The sequence below is a fragment of the Diuraphis noxia genome, unplaced genomic scaffold (genome assembly GCF_037042655.1).
Source record: "Diuraphis noxia isolate RWA-SAM2 unplaced genomic scaffold, SU_Dnox_SAM2 contig0004, whole genome shotgun sequence".
In the NCBI taxonomy this organism is placed as follows: Eukaryota; Metazoa; Arthropoda; class Insecta; order Hemiptera; family Aphididae; genus Diuraphis; species Diuraphis noxia.
In genome coordinates this window covers 28,126,265-28,150,595 of record NW_028301714.1, presented here as the reverse complement: position 1 = coordinate 28,150,595, position 24,331 = coordinate 28,126,265, and the positions used below count along the sequence as shown (strand labels likewise).

Sequence of the window (24,331 nt, the reverse complement as noted above, 5' to 3'; positions counted from 1 at the left end):
TTTCCGCACGTCTCTTAGTCTTTTTGCCGGCTCTCATGAGAAAATTATCGAGTTTTACGATCGCCAATTACGCAGTATAAGTAGGGTAGGCACCGACGGCAGCGATGTTCAGCTCGAGCCTCAATAAACATATTATGTATATACAATATAAATAAAACTATTTCATTTTTTTTAACCTTTTTATTTATTTGTTTCTCTCGACACATCACGACTTAATCATTATGCTGTGACAGAGGAAACCAAACGGATTAACTGATCCGCGCGAATAATATCTTCAATCGAATCGATAACAAAACAAGCTTTTATATACGACAGTAAATAATATCACAATATTATATGTTATATATTTTTATATATGTTATACGTTCGTATTGTATTCTATTACACTGTCAATATAACTAGACATCGCCTTGAAAATTATTCTAAGACAATTTATAAATGCAACTACCGATATTATTGATATTATCAATATTTCTACAAAAATAATATAGTAATTATATAACTGACTGTTAATATTTTTAACGAGAAAATAGTAGAAACCTATATAATAGTGTCAAATCTATATTTATTATGTTTAATTTCTTTAACAACAATTATTGAACTAATATTATTATACTTAATTTACCATATACCATATTTATATTTTTACCTTGTCATCGATTCCGTTGAATTCACGCGATTCTTTTTCAATCACTTTAATAAAAATTTTTGCTTTATTGTACTTTAACTGTTCCTTTTTTTCCTCATCCAATCTTCTCTGACGGCACGGTACACATATTTCTATAACAAAAAGTTGAATTTTTCATTTAACAAGGTAACGAGTATGGTTATTAATGATAGTTTCTACACAACCTTAACAAAAAAATTAAAATTAAATTCTACATATATTTTCATATATTAATCTTTAAAAACGCGTCATTAGTATTTTTTTTCTCCCATTTTAGGGCGATTCAAATTATCGTTGGGTCCCGTCCCAAGATGAGCTATCCCTTTTACACAGAGTGGGATAAAAGCGCGACAAATGCCTTGTCATTTATTAAACCACGTCGGAACCTCGTTTCAACCTGCTTGTGTCCAGGGGAGAAAAAAGGTTTGTCTGAAAAAAACCAATACTTAACGACCGTTTTTAGTGGTGAGGATTGGGGGAGGGGTAAAATAGGTTTCCTGGATTTCCCAACTGGTCGTTAAACATATTGAACGACTATTAAACTGATAGTCTTTTTATATAGGGTGGAAAAAAAGAAAAGAAAAAACTGGTAAGTCAAGAAATCCAAATTGATTTCTCGGCGTTACGTTTGTTTTACATCATTTTCCTAAGGATGGAATGAGAGGGTTCCCTTTTAATAGATTCTATTTAAACGACTATATCAAATGAACCGAATCGTATTCGGTTATCTGCAATTCGCTGACCACTAACAAAACACGCTTCATTTAACTACTTTAAGGGAGGAGTGATATCAACCCTTTTCCGCAAGTACAACGTTTGTCTCAAAATAATTAAACGATAGCGTTAATTTTTATTCTATTAAATTACAAATCTCGATGTAATAAAAAACAGCATGAAGAATACTTATTGTTATACTTACATGATTAAAAAATAAATAAAAATAAATCTTTTGTATCATTTCTATCAAATACATAAATGTGTGAATAATAAATATGTATACTGTATAGCTATGAAGTTATATATATTATGAGGTACATAGGTGTTTAATAGTTTCAAAAATTTACTAAAAATCAATATTTGTTTTATAAAAACTAGTTACATGATTATACTCTCGGACTTATATTAGAACACGATGATATTTCAATTCACACAATATTAATAATTAATAATAATTCGAATATTATCATAACTATTTGTATTCGGAATGTGCATTACACAATGAAAATTATTATAATTAAACACTAAAGCTGATAGATTTCGTAGAACCCAGAAATACCAATAAATCAAATTAAGTGTTTTTTTGCCTGCGGGCTCATATCCCTTCACCGAAAACCACGGCATAAATACCATGCACATGTATAGTTCAGAATCGCCACATTACGAATGATTTAACGGCTCCGTGACACGGCTACACACTGAGGGGTAAAGGGTGAAATGGTCCTTGGACCCGATTAATATACAACCCTGTTTGGAACACAAACTGTGATTTCTTGTTCCATATCTTTAATTGGATTCACCACAAACATGATCAATGCCTTCGGCCCAGATAACAGGGTCCGGCTATAACGTCTACGGAACCCCCTCGGTGAAGCCAAAGGTGACCTTTTAATGATTTACAAGCATTCCCATCACGTTTCTCACACGCGCAATACCATATATACAAACAATCCCACTCTACGTGTCCCTTAAATGAATTAGTTTCTTGCCACTGCGAGTATTATGTTAGTCATATGTATAGTGTGAGTGTGTGTGTGTAAAGAGAAAGATGACCTCCTACGATTTGGAATTGAAATTCGAGTCAAGCTGCGGGGATTCGGCGGGCGGGACAAAAGCACGATATTAATTCTGAGGCGCAAAAACAGAGCCAGTTCAGAGTGGTGAGAAAAAAAACGGTAGAAGGAAGCACTCGGACCAAACTTTCGGGTTCCTCTGGGAACGTTCCAAATGAAAATACATTACCTCGGGCGTTGGGCATCTTGCTTTGGCTGCTATTCTTAATAAATTAGACTAATTTGCTAATGGCGATATATTTAAGAAGAAAAAAACTGTAAAATTTAAAGTTTTGGTATGCAAACCACCACCAACACTTTTTTTAGAATTGGTTTGACTAAATTCTTGCGAAGAGTAAAAAAAGTACATAATACGTGTAGAAGAAATAAAAAACAAATTTTATTGGAAATCTATATCATACTAATGTTACATTCCGATAGAAAGATAAATAATTTAAGTTTAGATCGAATATAACTACATTTAACATTTAACTGCGTTAGCCTAACTTCGAGTATAACTTAATGTTTTATATTTATATTGTTACAAATAAAAATACTCATAACTCAATACTAAATTTTCTTTAAATTTACCAAAGGAAATATTTTAAATTTCCTTAATTTTAAAACTGAACAATTAATAACACTAATTCCGTAGATTTTATTTATATAGGTACCTGCACATTTAACCTGTGATTGGTAACTAAACTGTAAATTGATAAAAAAAAAAACCTTTCATTTTTAACCTTTATTTGTTTTAGCTTAATTATATTTCAATACAAAATTATCTCAATTTACTCGGTTAGACCGACAATCAGCTTACTCAAACCTAGTGGTTCTTAACCGGTGCTACGTAAACTTGGCTAAAGTGTTCCACCAAAATTTCAAAATTTGCGAAAAAAATCATAAAATTATTAAGATAATTTAATTTTCAGTTTCATCGTTTTTAATAATTGCACTTAATTCAACATAATACGAATATATATATATATATATATATATATATGTGTAATTTTATTTAAAAAAAAATGTAAAGTATTGTTTTATTTTACGTCTTTATGACCTAGTGCTGCGCAAAAATCTTATAAAATAATAAGTGTTCCGTGGTTCTAAAAAGGTTAAGAACCACTGCTCTAACCTCTAGTTACTAGAGTCCAGTACATAATTCCATGGTAGAAACAAAGGAAAAGACAATAAAAACCAAACGGTTTTACAATATGTCACTTCATTAATATAAACAAACCAATACAAGTATTATATATTTAAGATATTAAAAAGAGATTTTAACGAATATTGCGGTATTTCAAAAATAATAATAAAATATAACTATTTAAGACATTATTTTTATGTAGAGATAATTCCAATTTGTTTTTTATAACCTTTTTTAATTATAATAAATCAGTTGGTTTCCAATAATTTATCCAAGAGGATCTAAAGAATCGATTTTTAAATTTAAATTTTACTTAATTAATATTGATTGATTTGTATACCTTTATGCTTATTGTCGAAATAAAAATTAATGTATACTAATATAAATTTAATATACTACAAACTTAGGGTTTAAATATATACATATTTTAACCACGTGTAACACTCAAAACTATATAATAAATTATTTAATAACAGGAAGCCACACCAGCAAGTGTCGTTTCACAAACGTACAACATAATAAATATGAATTCAGCAGTTCCAATTTAGTGTGATAAATGATAAGTTTAATAACAAAATGAATTGACCTATTATAAAACTTTAAGGTTAAACCATTATTCAAAGCACGATATCTGTGCTTTCACGTGAGTTTTGTATCATATTTTTATTTGGAAGCAAATTATGAGTAAGTATGTACCTATAATATTATAATTTAAATTTAAAAATCCTTAGAAGTTGCTTAAAAATTTAAATATTTTAAGAAAAAGCTATGTGAAAGCACAGATAATGTTCATACGACTATATTTGATAATATTTCAATTTTCTCTATTTTTAAGATTATTGCACGATATTGGAACTGCTGAATACAAATTGTATATTATGCCATACGTTTGTAAGACGAAGCAATATATAAAACCCATAATATGGCGTCCTATTAATTTAGTCAAATTATTTTGTCTAGGGGATAGAATGACTAAGTTTTTAACAAACAATATTTGATTGTTAAAAAATAATTTATGGTATTCAGAACTTATACATTGAAAAAAGTAAGCCGTCACGGATGCCTGGCAGATATGAAAACATCGACGGTAATTTGATATACAAATTTTGTATTCTATACATAGAAAATATTCACGAAAATCAAAACAATGGTTTGTTATAAAAGAAATAAAAATAATAATCTAAAACATAATAATTCTTTATTTGAAGGCTCATTAGATGTTTCACGCGTTGCAAACGTCACCACACAAACCGCAGATCTCGCACGCACGTCACATTAAATGTTTCACATCAAAAAGGTTATAGGGGAATCTATCACTTCACCCCCATCCATTTTACTAACTCTGTCTTAAGCTAAATTTTTACATGAAAAAATATAAGCTAAATAATATTATAATGGTTAAATTGTACCCATCAATTAATATAATTTATGACAAAATGTTATCAGAAATGCAATAAATTACCGGGTTCTGATGTTGTAAACATTCCAAGTTCGCCAAAGTACAAGTATACTCCATAATCAGCTGCATAACATCGTGAAAGAATCGTCCATTCTTCTTTAGTTAATAGCGCTATTCTGAAACACATGTTGTTATATTTTATTAGATTTAAATAGTAAAAATTATGTTGAATATTACTACTCGTTAAAGTTAAATTGAGTTAATTTTTATATGAGAGATAGTTGTTCACTCAATGCTATTAACCTTTACTCTAATTTTTATGTAAGACATGTCTACTAGCCATAATATATTGTTATTACGTAAAGCTGTATCAATTTGAGCAGATAATTAATACAAAAAAAAAGTAAGAATATCGTTTTTAAGTGGTTTTCTGTATATTAAAGGTTTAAGGAAACGAATTTAGCCAACGAGTACCTATTTGTTTTTTTTTTTGTATTTAATATATATTTTTTATTTTTTTTTTTTAAATGAGCCTCAACAACAAAAGTTATTGGCCTTTAACATAAATATTTTTTTTTAACAAGAATGAGTCATTAACAATAATATATACAAAACAAAGGTAATAATATGAACAAAAAAGGTATAATATATTGTATAAGTTCAAATCAATGCTAATCTGATGTACCTATAGATCGAAAAAAGGTTAATGAGCAGTAACATACGAATACAATATATAATATGATATTATGTATTATGACCAACATCAACTCGATACAAATCGTCCACGATAGTGTAACCACCAAAACACGGCAACCGCGACGTCGAGGATATACTCGGCCCACCCCCGCAACAGGAAGGGTGTGGCTACAGTGGCAACGATAATACTTAATTAATTGGATAATTTGTTAAATACTGATGGCAGCTGACAAAAACACATCTCCTATGGGCACGACCGATTTGCATAGTCGCCACGGCAGGCACTCGGTGTACATTTGCATAATCACCGTCACGTTAAATTCCTCTCCTCCGGACCACGGTGCATCCACTAGAAACAGCAGCAGAGGCCAATAAGATTATTTAGCGTCCCGTACCCCCTTCTTTCGAGGAACATAGACGCACACACACGATAACCCGCCCCACTATTAAAAACCATTTTGAACAGACTGAAAATATTATAATATATAATTTCTCATCAGACGCTTTTATAATAGTAATAATAATAATAGTAATAGTAATAGTAATAGTAATAGTAATAGTAATAATATATTACTACAACGACAACGACGATAGTAGCAAGGGATTTCTTCCCGCCGAAAAACTTGACCCGTTGAGAGTAAATACGACGAACGGAAATGATTAATTAAAAACTACAGTTGATCGCATCGGAGACGACAAAACCTGTGGAACAACTGGGGTGATTTTTGATTGGGGTGAGGTGGTATAGGAAGTTGACATCACAACACCGGTCTGTTGGTTAGAATGTCGTTCAGTCATCATGACGGTGGTGGAAGAGTTTCTAAAATGAAAGTCAAAACTATACCGCACGCTCATTCTGACTTATACTTGAAGTTTCGAGGTTTTCCACTCGAAAGAACGATGTCGCTGTGTTGTAAGTAGGTATAGTAAGTAAATATCGAAAAATCCGAAGAATTCGAAATGCTGTATAGAAGGTTTCCAGCAGGCATATAATTTCAATTTTTAAGTTGTTTTAGCCTAAATGTTATAGAAGACCATTTTAAAATCATTACCAGTACTGCTATACAAATAGATTATAGCATTTATAGTAGTATATACTATATAGTATACCTATAATATATATGTGCGTACGTGTTATAAGCAAGAGATGAGATTTAAAATATACAGAACAAGGATTGCAAAATTAATAAATTTTCTTTTTCGTTTTTACATTTGAAAAATTATCAATTTTTGTAATTTCTAATAAACACGACATTAAATAATTAAGAGTTTATTAATTCGTATTCAAACGAAAACATAGTGCATGTAAAAATAATCTTTTCATTATTATTTGTTTTTTATATCCTTCTATTGGTAACTAATTGATAATTTTATTTTATATAATTTTAATTTTAATTTTATTTTATTTTATAATTTTATTTTATATAATTTTAATTTAATTTTATTATTTTTAATTTTATTTTATTTTGCAATTTTTCCTTGAGCGAAATTGCATATTTGTAAAAAGCAAACAGAAATCACGACACTGGCTCAATATCATATTTAAGACACATATAAGAATTTTCATTTTACTTTTGACAGGCCAAAGAAAATATTATACAAAAAGTAAATCCAAATGTACACCGTATTGCCCCACTCTCTCAAATTTAAATCTGACTTCGAGTGTACCTCATCATTGTGTAGAGATAGATCACTGTAAAGACGAGGTTAAATTTTAGTTGTGAGATAAGTCATAGAATGTATATAAAAAATTAATATGAGCAGAGACGTTGTGTCACTCAATGTGTACCTATAAGGATATTTTATAATATTATATATTTATACAACTATTAATCAATTATTTTTATCTTGGTAGTGCGGTAGATTCAACTATTTTTGCTAAAAATATTTTTTATTATTTTAATCAAAAATAATTTCCAAATTTCGACAAAATGTGAAATACAAACACATTGCTAAATAAAAATTGTGATTAGAACAACTAAAGAGCCTTGCTCTGATAACATTTTCAAGCTTATTGACCAAAGAAAATTTAGGTACATTAAAAAAAAACTAAAAAAGTCAAACGTTTGAAATGCAAGGCATGTCTATCTAAATATAGCTTAAAATTGGTCAAAATATTTTCTAATTTGTGTAAGAAAATAATGATGAACAATACAATGCTGTAAGTTCATATTTTTTTACGATTTAAACAAAATAACTAAGATCGTTTTAAGAAAAATCGTTGTTTTATGTTTGAATATGTATTTTCAGTAATTAGAACTTATGAGCATTTTTTCTACTGCATGCTGCTTAATTTATTTAGTTTAACAGTAATTTTCTACTTTTTGACAACTAGAATTCGTTTCTAGAAAGTAAAACTATCCTTAATATTGGAAATAAACGTATACGTACATTTTTTAAAACATAAATCACTTCATTCTCAACTTTATTCTCGTTCTGATATAAAAAATATTTAGTAAATAACTTGTGCACACCAACATTTTTTAATACATAACAATTAATAAGTACATAATACATATATGTAAATTACATTATATTCATATGTATTGTATCCGAACTTCACGTTTTATATAAGATAAAATATAACTTCAGCGTATCGAATTTTGAATACCTAGTTAAAATTATTGTTCACTTTTCCTTACAAATTAACAATTATAACTAAACTTAAAACTATAAAACATTATTCTATATTATAAAATTTAGTTTTACTTTTACAGCACGAAGAATAAGAATGTGCTGGATGACATTTATTATATAAAGTAATTTCATTGTCATATTCAACTATCAGATATTCTAACTGTGTTCTATAAACGCTAGGGCACAGATTGTGTGTATACCTATCTTTATAAAAAAAATTAGGGCGTTCGTATGATCGTTTATATTACTCATTACCGTTTATCAGAATTTCAAACCTCTGTTCTGATCATTGATTTGTACAATTCCAACATGTATTAAAAAAGAGTAAAAACATTTATACAAACATTATTTTCGTTATTTTTATTTTAATACTATATTCATCGGTATTAATATAATTTTAGATGCTTAAATAAGGGGAAAACTAACCATGTATCACATAATATGACATCCACTAAGAATGAGTAATTTTTTTTTTTAGTTAATTTAAGAAAATTGCGAAAATTTCAGAAGCTAATATACACCAAACCAATAAAGCTATAAAATTATTAGAATAATTAGTATATACCAAATTCCAAAAACAGAAATAGTGTTTAAAACTAGGAAATGTTAACTTTATCGTTGATAAAATGTATTATTATACAATATATATTTAATTATAGTATTTATACAGTTAAATATAATTATCAAGTACCTACTCAGAATTAGTAATAAGTCTACGATCGTAAATAACAGATAATTAATATTTATAATATCACAATACAATGCTATACTAACTGGATAATTTATTACTTACGGATTCTGTTCAGTCGAATACAAATTCGAAGGTGGTTCAAATAACAGTCCAGTGTGTTCTTTGCAAAGAAGTGCTTCGTTAACAATGGAATGCGGTCTTGGTTCTTTTGATGAATTCCTATAACAGATATTTAGCTGTATTACTAAAAATATAACAAACAAAGCCCAAAATATGATTTAAGAACGAAAATAACAATTTAAAAGTATTTTTTAAATACACGGTAAGAAAACATAAAAAAGATAAATGTAAATATAACAATTCGAAAAAAGGATATAATGTACATCAGTACATCCATTATATTTAGATTTAAGTGAGAAGGGTGAATTCATGGTTGTATAGTCGTACGGATGGTATAATAGTATGTACAATTATTCGATACCAATTATAGAAATATCAATTTTTAATGTAATTCAAAGATAAATTTAAAAAATATATTTTTAATAGTCCTATGAAAAAAAAAACTATATTTAATACTATTATTTTACGTATAACATAATCATTAAGCATCAACTCAGTATACTATATATTACATCGAAATACTAAATTATACATAAAATACTGCATAATACTTTTGTCTTAGCGCTTTTATATTCCAATCAACTAATCACTAAATGATAACCATTCTTTTAAACTGGGGAAACAATGAGAGACAGTATAGTCATGACAGTCATGTTTGGAAAGAAATGTGGCCAGTATTTGAACGCGATGAAAGCAAAAATCAAATAAATTATAGTCCAGTTTATAAGAATTTTAATAGGTATTAAAATATGATTTTATGTACATGGTCTATAAATCAAAATGTGCAATACTGGTTAGATTAGGTCACATATTATGGCTTAAAGCTCAAAATAGTAAAACATATCGGAAAAATGTCACGCACAGCAGATGAAATACACGGTAAACCAAAGGAAGTATAGGTAAGTAAATATAAGGAGGCAATAGCTTCGGTGGTTTGAGAAATGATACGTTATGTTGGTAGGGTCAAAGCGACAACGTGTGACGTCATTAGCACACACACGCATACAAGCACACTATAGCTACTATAAACAACCAGCGGCGAGTCTTGATAGTAGGCAATTCATCTGGACGATCGCCACGAGTTCCCCTCGGTACCATTTACTACCACCCTATTTCGTGAGCGCCCTGTATATATACGCATAGTTTCGCTTGTGACCCATCGACAACGACTATGACGTCTTTCAGAGCTTCGAACACAGCGACAGAGGCGGAGGCTGACGACTGCGACAGAGCAACACATGTCGGAGACGGCCGGCCATCAGTCAACATTATATACTGCACCGCACTCCGCTCGGAGATATAGAAAGCGGGCAGGCGGAGTAATAATATACACACACATACACACACACACACACATATTTATAAAATATATTATAGTTATATTACATATATAGTGGTGAAGTATAGTGTAGTGTAAAGCGTAGTTTTAGTGTAGTGTAGACTTATACGGGTACACCAACGCGCACCCTCCAAATATGAGATCGGTAAGCTGCGGTCGACACAAGTCCGAAGCGGTAAATAAACCCAGTCACTTAAACCGCCAACGAACGCGGTGTCGGCGAAAACCCATCAAACAAATGCACGTGCAGCTTTGCCCGCTCCTGTTTTCCAATAAAGATTTCCGGTCGTTTACGGGGACACGGACGCATGACAATTGCCTGTACTTTGCAAACCTCCAGCCGTTTCACTACTACCTTTGTATATATGCACAATTTGTTTTTACACACTAGTATAATAATAATACACAAAACAATATATTCATATACAAATATGTACAAAGAACGAATATTAATTTTCTTATTTTCCAAAGCGGTGGGTTGGTTTATTTATTTTTATTACTTTTACAAGATCGCTCTTAAGGGCTAGTGTAAATCCAAAATAAAATTCGATTAACTATAAGCACGTTCTTCAATAACAGCGGAAGTTAAAGTGAATTCTGATACGACGTAGTTAAATATTGCAAAATTATAACACGTTTTTCCAAGGGCGTATACAAGGGGGACGATCAGGCGCGGATCCAAGGGGGCCAAGAGGCCATGCCCCCCCCCCCCCCCGTAGACTGGTGGATTTTCTATTATATCTATTTTCGGCAACCGATAAAATGTATTGTTTTGCCGATAGCGTTTCGGCCGTGTCCGTTTTCATCGTTCGCCGTCAAAAAGCTAATCTAATCTAATCGAATATTTAAACTTGTTTGATGCAATAAAATGTCTGGCTGTTTGTAGTACCTATCTATTTTATTATTGACGATATTTATTGTGTAATGATAATTTTTTAGTTGACATATAGTTACGATACAATACGCATTCAGCCGCTGTAACTGTCGATAATCAACATCAAACGTGACACGTGTATAGTTGTATTATTATTTTATTAAAATGTCAAAGCGTAGTGCCGATTTTATGCAAAATTTTCTTTAAAAAAAAAAATGTGTCATTGAAGACAATGAAATAGTAGACGACCCAGCTCCTAATTTTATTTAAGATGACCCCCCCCCCCCGTAAATATGTTCTAGATCCGCGCCTGGTGGCGATAAGGGCGAACGCCCCCCAGGACATTGTTGAATGTGTTTCATATATATTATATAGGTGTTTACTGTTTTTAATCAATGAAACAAAAATTATATTGTTAATGTTGTTTGCAATAATTGATGTTATGGATTTTAAAAATGGGTAGAAATCAATTATTAAAGTTTAAGCAAACGAAACAGTTGAAAAATTTAGAACTGTCAATTTATTTATAATCGGTACACTGTCGTTTATAGACATATATTGATATATTTTTATAAGTGCCTATGATTTGAGTTCAAATTTCACCCCCCCTCCACCCCTAGGAAGAAGAGCTGAATACGCCCCTGCGTTTTTCATCAGGCAAAATTATTATATTATACAGCCACGACAAATAACGCGACGCCTTTTTTCGTTCTCTCATCGTCCGTTGATGTTATATTGTAATCAGGGCTCGATAAAAGATATAACCGCCTGTTTTCTCGCTCAACGTTCGGAAACGGTTTAATCATATTACTACCGCCACAATACGCACACGCACGCTCACTTGCAGGCCAGTGGACATCCACCCTTTGTGTGTGCGCGGTGATAAAGTAATTTATAAACGATCCTTAACGTCCGAACGAACACGCAAAAACTTAGCCACACACCACGCCAGATTTTGAATAATTATTATACACCGTCTAATAATTTGGAAAAGGCCCTTTTCTCGTTGCCGCTCTTAAAATGAAAAGTCGTCAAACAGCAGAGAAAAGGCAGCTCGTAATTTCGTCAAGTATTGTTCAACGTGTCCCTCCTCTCAATGGGCCTCTGACCACAACCCGAATATCTTCTGACTAATTAAGTGTGAATTATTAATTACACATAACGATCCCTGAATAACAATACACTAAAGGCGTCATCTCTCCTTTCCCGGCATCACATTGTCCTCCAGAAACATTTTTGATTAATTATACTAGCTTGAGGTGATGAACGCTATATATATGCGTGCACATGTGGATGAGGCCGAGGGGTAAGGGAGTGCTAAAGGCGTCGCGACATAGTCGTCTCGATAACTATTATATTACGCCGCCAGAAAGTCCGGTGTAATAGTTCTCCGATCACAATACAATGTGGTGTATCGGAGGTGGTGGTATACTCTCAAACAGAAGCAGAGACCGTTCCGAAAGAATTTTACTTATTCAACGTGAATCAAGTGTAAAGAAAAGCTGGTTAGAAGTTCGAAAGGTTAAAAGCTATTCATGCTTGTTAAATCAGATTTTCCGCATCGACCCACTGTACCGTAGCTTGAATGTTTGCGAGTTTATAAACCAGTAAAACTTAAAAAAAAAAAAATAGAATAAAATAAACAAAATAGTTTTGCGACACGCCAACAGCCTTCCAACTTGTCACGAGATTTTTTTTTTTACAAAATATAAACTAGAATTTTAAATAATAAAGAATCGTGTAATACCTATGTTACATACAATAAAGTGAATCAAAGTAAATCACTACACAATATGTAGAACAGATTTTAACGAATAATAAGTTATTGAATTTAAAACTATCAGGATACCTAAAAACCGCATTTATGCCTAAAATATAATATTGCCTATAAAACACATATTAACATAATAAGTTATAATAATTAATAAGATACGCAGTATTTTTAATAACACAGACCATGCACTCCTACTTTACACATAACTCATCAATGCTGATTGTGCAGTAATATAGTAAGACAGAAGACCTACAGAGACAGAATGTGATTAAACAGTACATAGGTAATATAAGTGATAATATTACAATATAGGTAGTCATGTAGTTATTATAGAACGACGCGCATTTGTAATATTAGACTTACATTGCTAGATGAATACAGCGAATGTCATTTTGACAAGTAGAATCCAGGGGCAGACGTCACAGGTTCCAGCAGGGGTGGTAATGGACCCTCGTAAAAATAAATCCTTTGAATTTAAGGGATTTAACGGGTTAGAAGAACAAGGACATGGGGAAGAGTGCATGTCAGGCAGAGACAAGTGCCATGCGAATATCAAATTTTTACACATCCCGGTCAACGGAATTACAAGCGAAAAAGGCAGATAATCCTTTTAGTAAGCTAATTACAAATAAGAACATAATATTTTCATTCTATCCAATTCATTCAAATGCGATGTTCCACGAGCGCACCAGTAATCGGATATTTATAGAGTAATAACAGTCAGTATACAAATATAGTATGTATATAAGTAAATAGGATAAAGAATAGTGAATACATTTAATGTTGGATCAGGTTTAAGTGGCTATTAGGGTTAAGCTACTTATATTAGGTGGCAATATTCAACAACATACTATGTAATATACAGCTATAAGGTACTTCAATTTAAAATAACTTTTTTTTTTAAATATTAGTGTACTAATAAGTAACCGGAAAAAATATAAACGGTTTTCGAGAGTATGTTATATCACATAATATTATAATAACATCATTTAATCGAAACTCTACGTAGCGATTTATTTTGGTTAAAAAATATGTTTTGTTTATTTAAACTTTTTTCTTCTATATCGTCCACGATCACAATTCGCCGAATGGGCAGATATCACCGCTTTTCGGGAACGATATTTTGACACATGGAGATTTAATGCGCTTTATATTACTTTTACGTATATACAAATATGGGCTCTGGCAAGTATATATATAATATTATACTGCAACAGTCTGTGGTTTTGTATTGGTTGTTGACTCTGCTTAGACCACAAATCATCCTTATTTTTACCCTTCAAAATTGAAATCTGATTTATTGAGTATCCACCCCACTACTCACCTCCCGATTTGCCGACTCTCTTATTGCTATTATGCGTTTTACTAGGATCTCTTCACTTTCTTTATCACGAGGGTATGAGTAAATTTTTTTTTAAGAAAAACACTACACAAACGGAATCTCATATTTTATAAAAGACTGTATGTATATATTATCGACGAAGAAAATTGATTAAGATTGATATACTTCACACAATTAGTACGGTGGTGTAGCTATTCGTCACTGACACTACAAGCTGTCATTCATGCGATGTTCGACGAGATGTGTAAAGAATTACACTAGGGGCTGTGCAATAGATAATGAAGAATCGTGTGTAACTTCAATGTGCGTTCATTATTACCACTTCACGCAGGATCGATCACTCGAATAGGTCTGTCATTACGTGACTAGTCTAATTAATGGTTTTTGTTTGCAATAAAAAAAATGCAATAGTGTAGTTAGTCCAGGATAGTAAAGTTTTATTACCAACATAAAGCATCAATTTAGTTAGACGTTCTTATTAGTTAATTATCAACTATCAGGTACCAAGTCTTCCAGATTTCAAGGTTCGTTTTTAAATTTAAAAAAGCTGGTAGCTAAGTAAATGTCACTCTGTCTTACAGTAGGTTACAAGTGGATTACATTAATGGATGGAATTAAATTTGAATTCAATGATATAATATCATTGTATTCGAAAAATAATTCTGAGTGGAGACGGTTTGTCAGTCAAGGATATGTTATACTAATTAATTTTATTGTTAAGTTTTATTTAAAAAAAAAAAAATGTAAATACCTACAGAATCAATTCCAAATTAATCAAATCACTAATCAGATTAATTATGTACCCAACTCACTCAGTACATACAATGTATTATAAAGAATTAATATAAATCATTAGACATAAACTACCTATTAAAATTAAAATAATATAAATTATACTCTAGAAATTAAAGTACCCACAAATAATATATTTAAATTATAACAATATAACAATATTATTATGTTATTCTTGATTATTTGACATGTAATTTCATCCAAACATGAAATTTTTTTTTTGTTTTTTCCAATGCTTTTGAAAACCACTTGGAGTTTTAACAGTTAGAAAATTACAAATTTTAAAACCTCTTTTTGTTCCTACACTAATAAATTTAAAATTAAATTAAAATACAATTTCTAATCTGATTAAATTTACTTTTAAAGCACTAATTCTACCAAAACCACAATCATATTTTCATAACTAAAAACCTAAATACATCAATTCATTCATTACTTAGCAGAGAATTTTTAAATTCAAAATGTATCTAGGTCAGGGTTTAATATACAGATTTAAGATAAATTTATAGATATATGTTGCAGTGGTGTAATATGGTCATATATGTGAGAAAGATGAAATGTTTATTATAATACATTTGTATGTAATACATTGTATAATATACAAAAAATTGTATTTCTCATAAGTCATAACCATAAACATTTTCTTTCAGTGCAATAAATGTATGTATGTATATGATACCACAAAAAAATCATTAAAGAATGTTCACGTTACAAATAGATATTATACTTTAATGCTTGTATTAATGATTTGTACAGCTAACATAAAAGGATTCAGGTTTTTTTTTGTATTATTTCTATAACATATAAGCTATATTAAGTATATTATATGACAATATTAATAGTTAAAACACTATATAAATGTAATGAACCAGTCTTTTTTTTTTTTAAAAAAAAGGTCATGAAGGGGATACAACACCCCACTGATGCGTTATAAAAAATAATAAATGCATATTATAACTACTTTACACAATAATTAATATAGCATTATAGTTAGAATGCTAGAAAAAAATATCAATCATGTTATAAATTTTAAACAAATCTTTTCAACCTTAATTGTTATGCACAATTGTTACAAGCTAACTAATTAAAACTAGATAATGATATAATTTAATATTACCTCACAAATTTTCTCCAAGATTCTAAAAAATTCTTAGAAACACACGGGTATGGAGAATTTTCTTGTGAAGGAACAGGTCTTTTTTTATTCCATAACAAATCACTGAGTAATTCTTTTTCTGTAATAGCAGACTGCTTATGAAGATTTTTAGTAATCTCATCTTGACTATGCATATTCTATTATTTAAATCAATAATAAATTAATTATAAATTATGATATGATTCTATGTTTAAAAATCTTTCTACTTACTCGACATACATTACAAGGTTCTATATCATTTGAAAATATTGGTGCTTTGGGAAAATATGAATGAAGAATATTTTTTACTACTTCTGGAACCAATCTCCTAGTGTTATTTTCAATAGTCAAGTTTCCTGTTATCAAAAATAAAATAGTCATTACTTATTAATTATTAAAAAAAACATTGCACAAAAATTGAATTATAACCCTACCATGTGAACATGTAATGTCTTCATTAAATCCCCACGACATATACTCAGTATCATTTTTGTTATCAAAAGAATCAGAATCATCATGCTTGTCTTTTTCTTCATGACTATTATCCTCAACATCGTCTTCTTTGTGTTCGTCGTCTGTTTTTGATTCACTCTCATTTGGAATTAAGCATTCAGCAATCATATTTTTTGAATTATCTAATTTACTAGTATCATATTTTTGCTCTTCATTAGCTAATTCATCATTAACTTTTTTAGCAATAACTGAAGACAATATATTAGTCATTTCTTCTAAAACTGACTCTAATTCCAATAAGGAATAGTGAAATGGTTTATAATCATTGAGCTTTAGAATTTTGAAAATTGATATTGAATTGTTAACAAACATATGAGCAAGTTTTCGACATCCATCAATAGATTCCAATGTTATCCCTTCCATTTTGATAAACCGGCTTCTATCTTTAGACTTGAAGAATTTTTTGTCCTCAACAAAACTACTAGCAGGATCACATACTACAGACAATAGATCTGGATTAAGAGGCAGTGAAGTGTTTGGAGGTATATCATGATTGTTAACAAAATATTCAAACAATTCCAAGTACATCCGTCGCCAACTTTTTAATGAATCTTTTCCAACCCAGTAACTCTTTTCGTGGTTTTCATCACTACAAAATAAAAATAATAACAATATGATTAAGATAAATATAGTTACAATTTTATAAGCACATAAGTCATTTCAAATTTGAATTAAATATTTTATTTACAACAATGTATTGTAGGTCTATAAACAGTGGCACAAATCAGTTCTCCCCCCCCCCCTCACAACCACTAACTCACAGGGAATTTTACTACTGTCTATAACAATAAACAACTAGGTAGTTATTTTTTCTGGATTTGAAATAAAACAAAAATATGTTTAGAAATTAAACTAAGAATAAATATTTTTATTTTTTTGTTATTTAAAAATAATAATGTTTACCATCTATGCTACATTAGGCATAATAAGTAAATTAGAGAATAACATCAGAAATAATATTATACAATGATAACATGACGAGGAAGGCTATCCATTTATAGAACCCAACATTATTTTATTTATTTATTTGTTATATACCATTAATCAATCAGTTAATCTAGATATCATTTTCTCTTAAAACAACATATGGGATTACCAAAAAGTGAGTTAGATGCAAGTTCAGGGATTAGAGGGTTAGAGTGATCTGAAGTTTAGAATGAAATCTCAGAAACAGTTTCTATTTAAAAGTCATTTTAAAGCATGGAATTGCATATGTGCCATGTAGAAGAAATAATGAGGAATGTGACGGATTGGAAAGCTTGAAGATTAAACAATTTGGATGGTTTTTCTCAACCCCAGATTTGGATTACACGGGTCTCTATATAGGTCTTAGTAGGGACTTATAAATCATAACTTTTGTATGAAAAGCTAGATTTTATTTCAGAATTATGCGAAGTAAATGAAGTCAAATACAGAAGATTTTCCTCTTAGATGTGAATAAATTAAATAATCATAAAATAAACACAAGAGTAACCTTTTAATGTTTTGATAAATTAAAATAAATTACAACTTGTGAATATGAATTATTAAATGAAATACCTCAATAAATTCTAATAAGAATATGTAATAATTCTATAAGTTTTTAAAACTTTCAAACAAATTTTTTACTAATTCTATTTCACATCTTATTCATAAATTGGTGAATTAGATATTTCTACACATATATAGGCAAATTAAATTAATCTATTTCAATAAATTAAATAATTTTAATGGAAGTAAACATACAATTATTATAACAAACGCTAATGCTTGATATAATATTAATGGTATGTAATGATTGGCAAACATATTATAGGTTTAAAGAACTCATATAGTACAACTATAACTATTACTCACCTATAGATGAAATGTAGATCATACCATTTTAAAAAGTCAAACACTACATAACCGTAAACTTAAAATTATTGATATTTTAATAGCTTTTTAAGAAACTTCAAAAAATGTTTTTATAGATATATATTTTAGATTTTGAGCAGAATAATCAATTTATTGATTTTAATATTTCACAATGATGTGAGTTTTTTTAGCCTGCGTAAACGACAAATAGTTGAAATAATGCTTTGGTTTTCAACATCAATATCTTTTTCAGTTGGAAATTGAATCTAGATAGTACATTCAGTAGGATAAATTAAAATCTCAATAGTTTTCAAAAGCACCAGGAAAAATAAGAAAAAATTAAAGAAAAACAGGAAATTATACACAAAATAGGTTTTGGGTATAACACTAAAACAAATTACCTACCATAGACACATGAAATTTTCACTGAATGATTATATTTGCATTTCTTATACACCATATATTAACTAATATAGGAAATATTTTGACTTGAAAGCAACTTTCAATTGTTATTAGTTTTTTTTTAAATTAATTTCAATGAAAAAATCTTTACTGGATCAAAACAATTAAAAATTCAATACAAGGTTCATCGTAATTGAAATTAGCGGAAATTAAAAAAACTTGAGTGCAAATCCACAATAATTTTTTATGAGCATCTGAATTTCTAATTTTGACAACATACGTAAAATTCAATCAAATTTACAAATTATTTTATAATTCAAAAAAATGTTCTTCATAAATCTTGAACATGTAATACAAGATTCCTTAAAATTTATCTAATTCAATAAAAAAAATGTCTAGGTACTGAAAAGTCAAATTAAATTTTGATAGCATTTGAAATTCAAATTTTTACAACATCGGACATTCGCTCAATTTCCATAGAACGATAATCCTAATTTGTTTTTTTTTATCTGTTTCTCACTATAATTAAAAATACTCACTCTACACTAGAAGTGGGATTCCAACAATGTAAAATTGAGCTGATAGTTTTATTTTGTTCTGCAGTTAATGTCTTGGTGTATAATAAGGCACATTTATTTCTTACACATTTCCAACATATTGATGAATTTAATTTCAACCTTGGACCACCTTGATAGATACCATACAATTTATCTGCCTGTAAGTAAAAACTAGATAACGTCAAACGATACACATTATATATTATGTTAATTCAAACATACTAGTTCCGTTCCAATGTATTTGGCTTCATGCACCTTATCAGGATCAAGTAAGTTATGTTTACATAAAATTGCACAATTACTTATTTCCTTGACATTTTGATTTGGTGTGATTTTAAACCAATAGTTAAGCCATTGTAATGAAATGGCTTCCTTATTTTTTTCTTTTACAGATACAGAGTTCATCTCAGTTATTAAATTCAACATTTGTTCAACAAAAACTTTATCTTTATCTTCTACATACTCTCTGTTACTCTTAATATTTAATATTGTATTTTCAAAGTTATTATTACGAGCCTCTACAAGGTGAATCAGTCTTGGTGACAACTCCCAGTTGGATGATTCAGTTTTAAGTTTAGTGATCATGGCATCATGCATATAAACCAACATATACGCATTATTTGTTTGTAGCATACCTTTTTGAATCTTGGGAGCTTTAGTAACTTTTGAACCATTTAATTTAAACTCATCTTCAGTGCACAAATTTAAACCCTTACCCTTAAGTTTTTCAACATTTTCATCATTAATTTTATACCATTCTTCAGCGGCAATGTCTTTGATATGGGCTGCAATACAAAAATACAAATTTTATACTAAAATCTCACAATTATATTATATGTTAATATTTAACACTAACCAATATAATGACCAGAGTATGCACTTGAACCTTTATGTATAAGAACTGCACATAAATTGTATATGTGATTTTCTTTTGAAGATTGATCAAGTTCAACAGGTAAATTTAAATACTGAGCCATATCTAATGTTTGTGAAAATTGTATGTATGTATTTAATTTCTTTTTCTGCATTGTCTGTCTAAAAAAATTAATAAATTGTACCTGACATTAATATTTATTACAATAATAAAAATGATTAGAAAACATACCTATCATAAACAAAACGCATTAGTTGAATATTAAGCACAGGAGGTAAAGTAGTTAAACATATTTTTCGTACAGCATCTTGTTTGCAGTTACAATGGTCACAATAGTACTGATCATCCCCTGTTAAATGCTCTTCTTTTAAAAACTCTTGCAAACTTTCATTTAATGTTTTATGACCTTTAATATTTAAATCAAGTTCATAAAATGTTGATGGACGTGTAGATTTAGTTTTACATTTTAAACACCTATATGAAAAAAATGTATGCATTTATAATCATATATATATATATTTGTCAATTACTGTATATATTTGTCAATTACTGTAGATGTTATTTAATAATAGTACATACGTTGTTACATATTTGTATTCTCCAAGAAAGTTGTCTCTAACCATATCTCTGACAGAGGCATCAGATTGTGTACTAAACTTGTTTTCCAAGACTGATAGGAACAAATTTGAAAACTCCTGAAATACAATTTTATTTCATTAGTATTCATTATAATCACACAATATAAATTGATTAAAAAACTTACATGAGCATCTTGTTGAAGAGCAGTATTAATTCTTAAAGTTGTAATAAAGTCTTCAGGATCTACTGACCTTTGTTTACCAAATTGCATTAAAGCAAATACTAATTGTAAATGTCCAACACTAGTCTCTGGTACATATGAGTTTTCAACATACAGAGATTTGTTTTGACTTTCAGTAGAATCTTCTTCTGGTTTCCAATTAAATATTGCTTTTCTGTAAATTAAAAAACATAATTATAATCAAGTTATTTTTCTTTTTAAAACATATTTAATCAAAATCAAACATAAAATACTAAATTAAATGACAAGATGTATATTTACCTGAAGTTAATGTTATGAAACCATAATTGTAAAAGACTGTTGATATAACATGTTGCACCCAAGTTTTTTAAGCCAACAAATTTGTTGTTTTGTCGGCGTTCAAGCTCTGGATCTTCATAGTCATTAACAGGTGTGCGTACTTTATCTTGAAGCCAACGTTGTTCTCCAAGTCCAGATAGACAGTAAGGATTATTTTTGCAATTACGTCTATAAACAAAAAAAAGTACAGTGGCTTGGTGAGGTGTGGTCGTACGCTCTATCTGCAGAAATGCACTGAGCGTACGTACCAGCCGCAGTTGCTAGTATCCGGATGGGTGACCATCCGATATTTTTAGCAACATATCCTCACCACACATACACAAACACATGTTACAACCCTATCAACTTAAAAACCAACAAACAAAAATATACAAAAATAACTGCTATCATACCACCTTACACCCAATGGCCTATGTTACCATGGATTCCCCTAAATAAAAAATTAATAGTAAAATTTAAACAATTAAATAACTAAAGTTTCATAACTTTTTTAATTTTAAGCAGAGCAAGCCTATTTTATTTAATTGATTTTACAAATCCTTTCAAATATTTTCACTAAAACCTAGCGCCAAATTACCTTCATCTCTACTTAAATCAAAATCCATCTCTAAATTATTGAACTGATTTTTACATTGAAATTATATTAAATTCAATGATAGCTTCAAAATTAAATCGACAGCAAAAGTGCACATTCCATATATTTTTTTTAAATTAAGAGGTTAACACCTACATTTTAGTTAAAATCGAAATTATTTAAATACAGTATTATACGTTTGTCTATTCAAGATGAGAAAGTTGTATAAAACTGCATAAGCACTTATAAAATTTTTATGATTTTATGGATAATTTAATCCTTAACTCAAATTTATTACCAGTGTAGCAACTTTATTAATCAGTGTAATGCAGATGCAAAAAGTGGATACCAAATAAAAACTGTCAAATTACTGCTGTAAACTTACAATAATTAAAAAGAAAGATGTCACACAGTTCAAAGTTATAACAGGTATAATCTGTTCATAACGCTTTACTAAATATAAAATACATATAGATTTCAAGTGGAAACAAGAATAAGTATAATTAAAATCGATAGTTAAGAAAAACATTGACAAAGTAAGTATGGAACAAAGGTCTGATATACGAACAAAAGTGTTGAACTCACCGGCAAGAGAGAGGTTTGCAGCTGGGTAGCCCTATGCGATATGCTTTGAGTATATGGTCGAATTCTATGTTGTTTGGGTGAACATTTTCGGCCCATGCCCACTGACTCTTTCTCTCGTGATCCTTCTTCTTGGACATGTCGAGCTCACACTCCACATACGATGAAGTACGAATATGTGAGGTTTTGGAACAGATACGCTAACCGGTACGTCCGATCTGACTAGGCAGATAACGATAAGCGTCACGAACGAACCGATCCAAATCACTGCTGTACTGCCTGTTCTGCCGTCGTGATTGAGAAGAACGACAACCGACTCACCAGAACTCTGACCGGCTTCACAATAATTGCCTTAATCTTGAAGGCTTATACACGGCGATCGCGCGTCTGGCCGGAAATGGTTAAGTCGGCGACACCGGCGACCGGCGGTCGTTAATTGTTTCGTTCGTAACCAATAACCACTGTAGACAGTTTCAGTAGTTTCACATTCATACAGCGACGGCAATAATTAGAGATGCTCTTATTTTTGTTGTTGTTGTCTTATGGCAGTTTGGTAACGCACCGCGAGTTGACATAATACTGTGTAGTTGATTTAAAATAACCAATAACCATTGATCGCTAACTATATAATCACTACACTTTAAAAAATAAAAATACTGTTCAGCCGATCGTGCCGAAGTGCCGATGAATATCCGATCCGATATTGGTTTTTCGCGTAAATAATCAAACCGATATTTTTATTAATATCACAAATAAATATATTCGAGTATATATATATATATATATTGTAATAAATATATATATACATATACGCGGCGAGTGAGTGTGGGTCGGTCTATTTATTACAATAATATCATTATTCCATACGCTGTTATCTAGGGGTTCTCAATTTGAGCGTACAGGAGACAGTGCATGTCGCATGACGTAAAGCTCGTACGTTCAGCATTGCCAACATTTTTTACTGATTATATTATGTATTATTATCACGAACCACGGATTAATATTAATTTAATAGTATATTAATCCGTGTCACGAACTAAGATATCTTAGTTCGTGATTATTATCATCTTACGAAGTTACGACCATAGACTATAGACTTATAATATATATTATAAGTCTATGGTTGCGGCATATTATAACTTATAAGCAGTTTCTCCGGTTGTGTGGTAAATGGTAATTAGTAATTAGTAATTGCCCCCAAATTGTGATAATTTCATGTGGAAAAACTAAAAAAGTAAAAAATAGGATGAAGTCTAAATTTTGTACATTTGTATGTATTTTTGTGATAATCTTAATATTTCAGTGCTAATTCAAAATTAGACAATATTTTTAAAAATAAATAATTTTTTTTCGGTTTTACCGTAGTGTACTAATTACCGCGATCTAAGATATATTATCTTAAATCGTGCTAATTACTAATGCCATTGATTATAAATACATATAATATTGTATTTATAATCAATGCTAATGTGAATGATAGAAAAATATTTA

At 29.9% G+C, this 24,331-nt stretch overlaps 1 protein-coding gene across 1 annotated transcript in view; it reads right to left on the bottom strand.

Moving 5' to 3' along the window:
• The window catches only part of LOC107173161 (ubiquitin carboxyl-terminal hydrolase 48-like), a 46,453-nt gene extending 22,813 nt beyond the window's left edge, over nt 1-23,640 (bottom strand). The window contains exons 1-14 of the mRNA XM_015523580.2: nt 22,844-23,640; nt 21,646-21,852; nt 21,328-21,538; nt 21,144-21,259; nt 20,796-21,038; nt 20,547-20,725; nt 19,913-20,475; nt 19,673-19,848; nt 16,817-17,484; nt 16,614-16,738; nt 16,365-16,540; nt 9,109-9,225; nt 5,046-5,158; nt 650-780 (exon numbers count right to left, since the gene is read on the bottom strand). Of these exons, the coding sequence (XP_015379066.1) occupies nt 650-780; nt 5,046-5,158; nt 9,109-9,225; nt 16,365-16,540; nt 16,614-16,738; nt 16,817-17,484; nt 19,673-19,848; nt 19,913-20,475; nt 20,547-20,725; nt 20,796-21,038; nt 21,144-21,259; nt 21,328-21,538; nt 21,646-21,852; nt 22,844-22,980 (3,162 nt within the window). The 5' untranslated portion in view covers nt 22,981-23,640. The remainder of the gene's footprint in view (nt 1-649; nt 781-5,045; nt 5,159-9,108; nt 9,226-16,364; nt 16,541-16,613; nt 16,739-16,816; nt 17,485-19,672; nt 19,849-19,912; nt 20,476-20,546; nt 20,726-20,795; nt 21,039-21,143; nt 21,260-21,327; nt 21,539-21,645; nt 21,853-22,843) is intronic.
• Between the last annotated feature and the right edge of the window lie 691 nt (nt 23,641-24,331).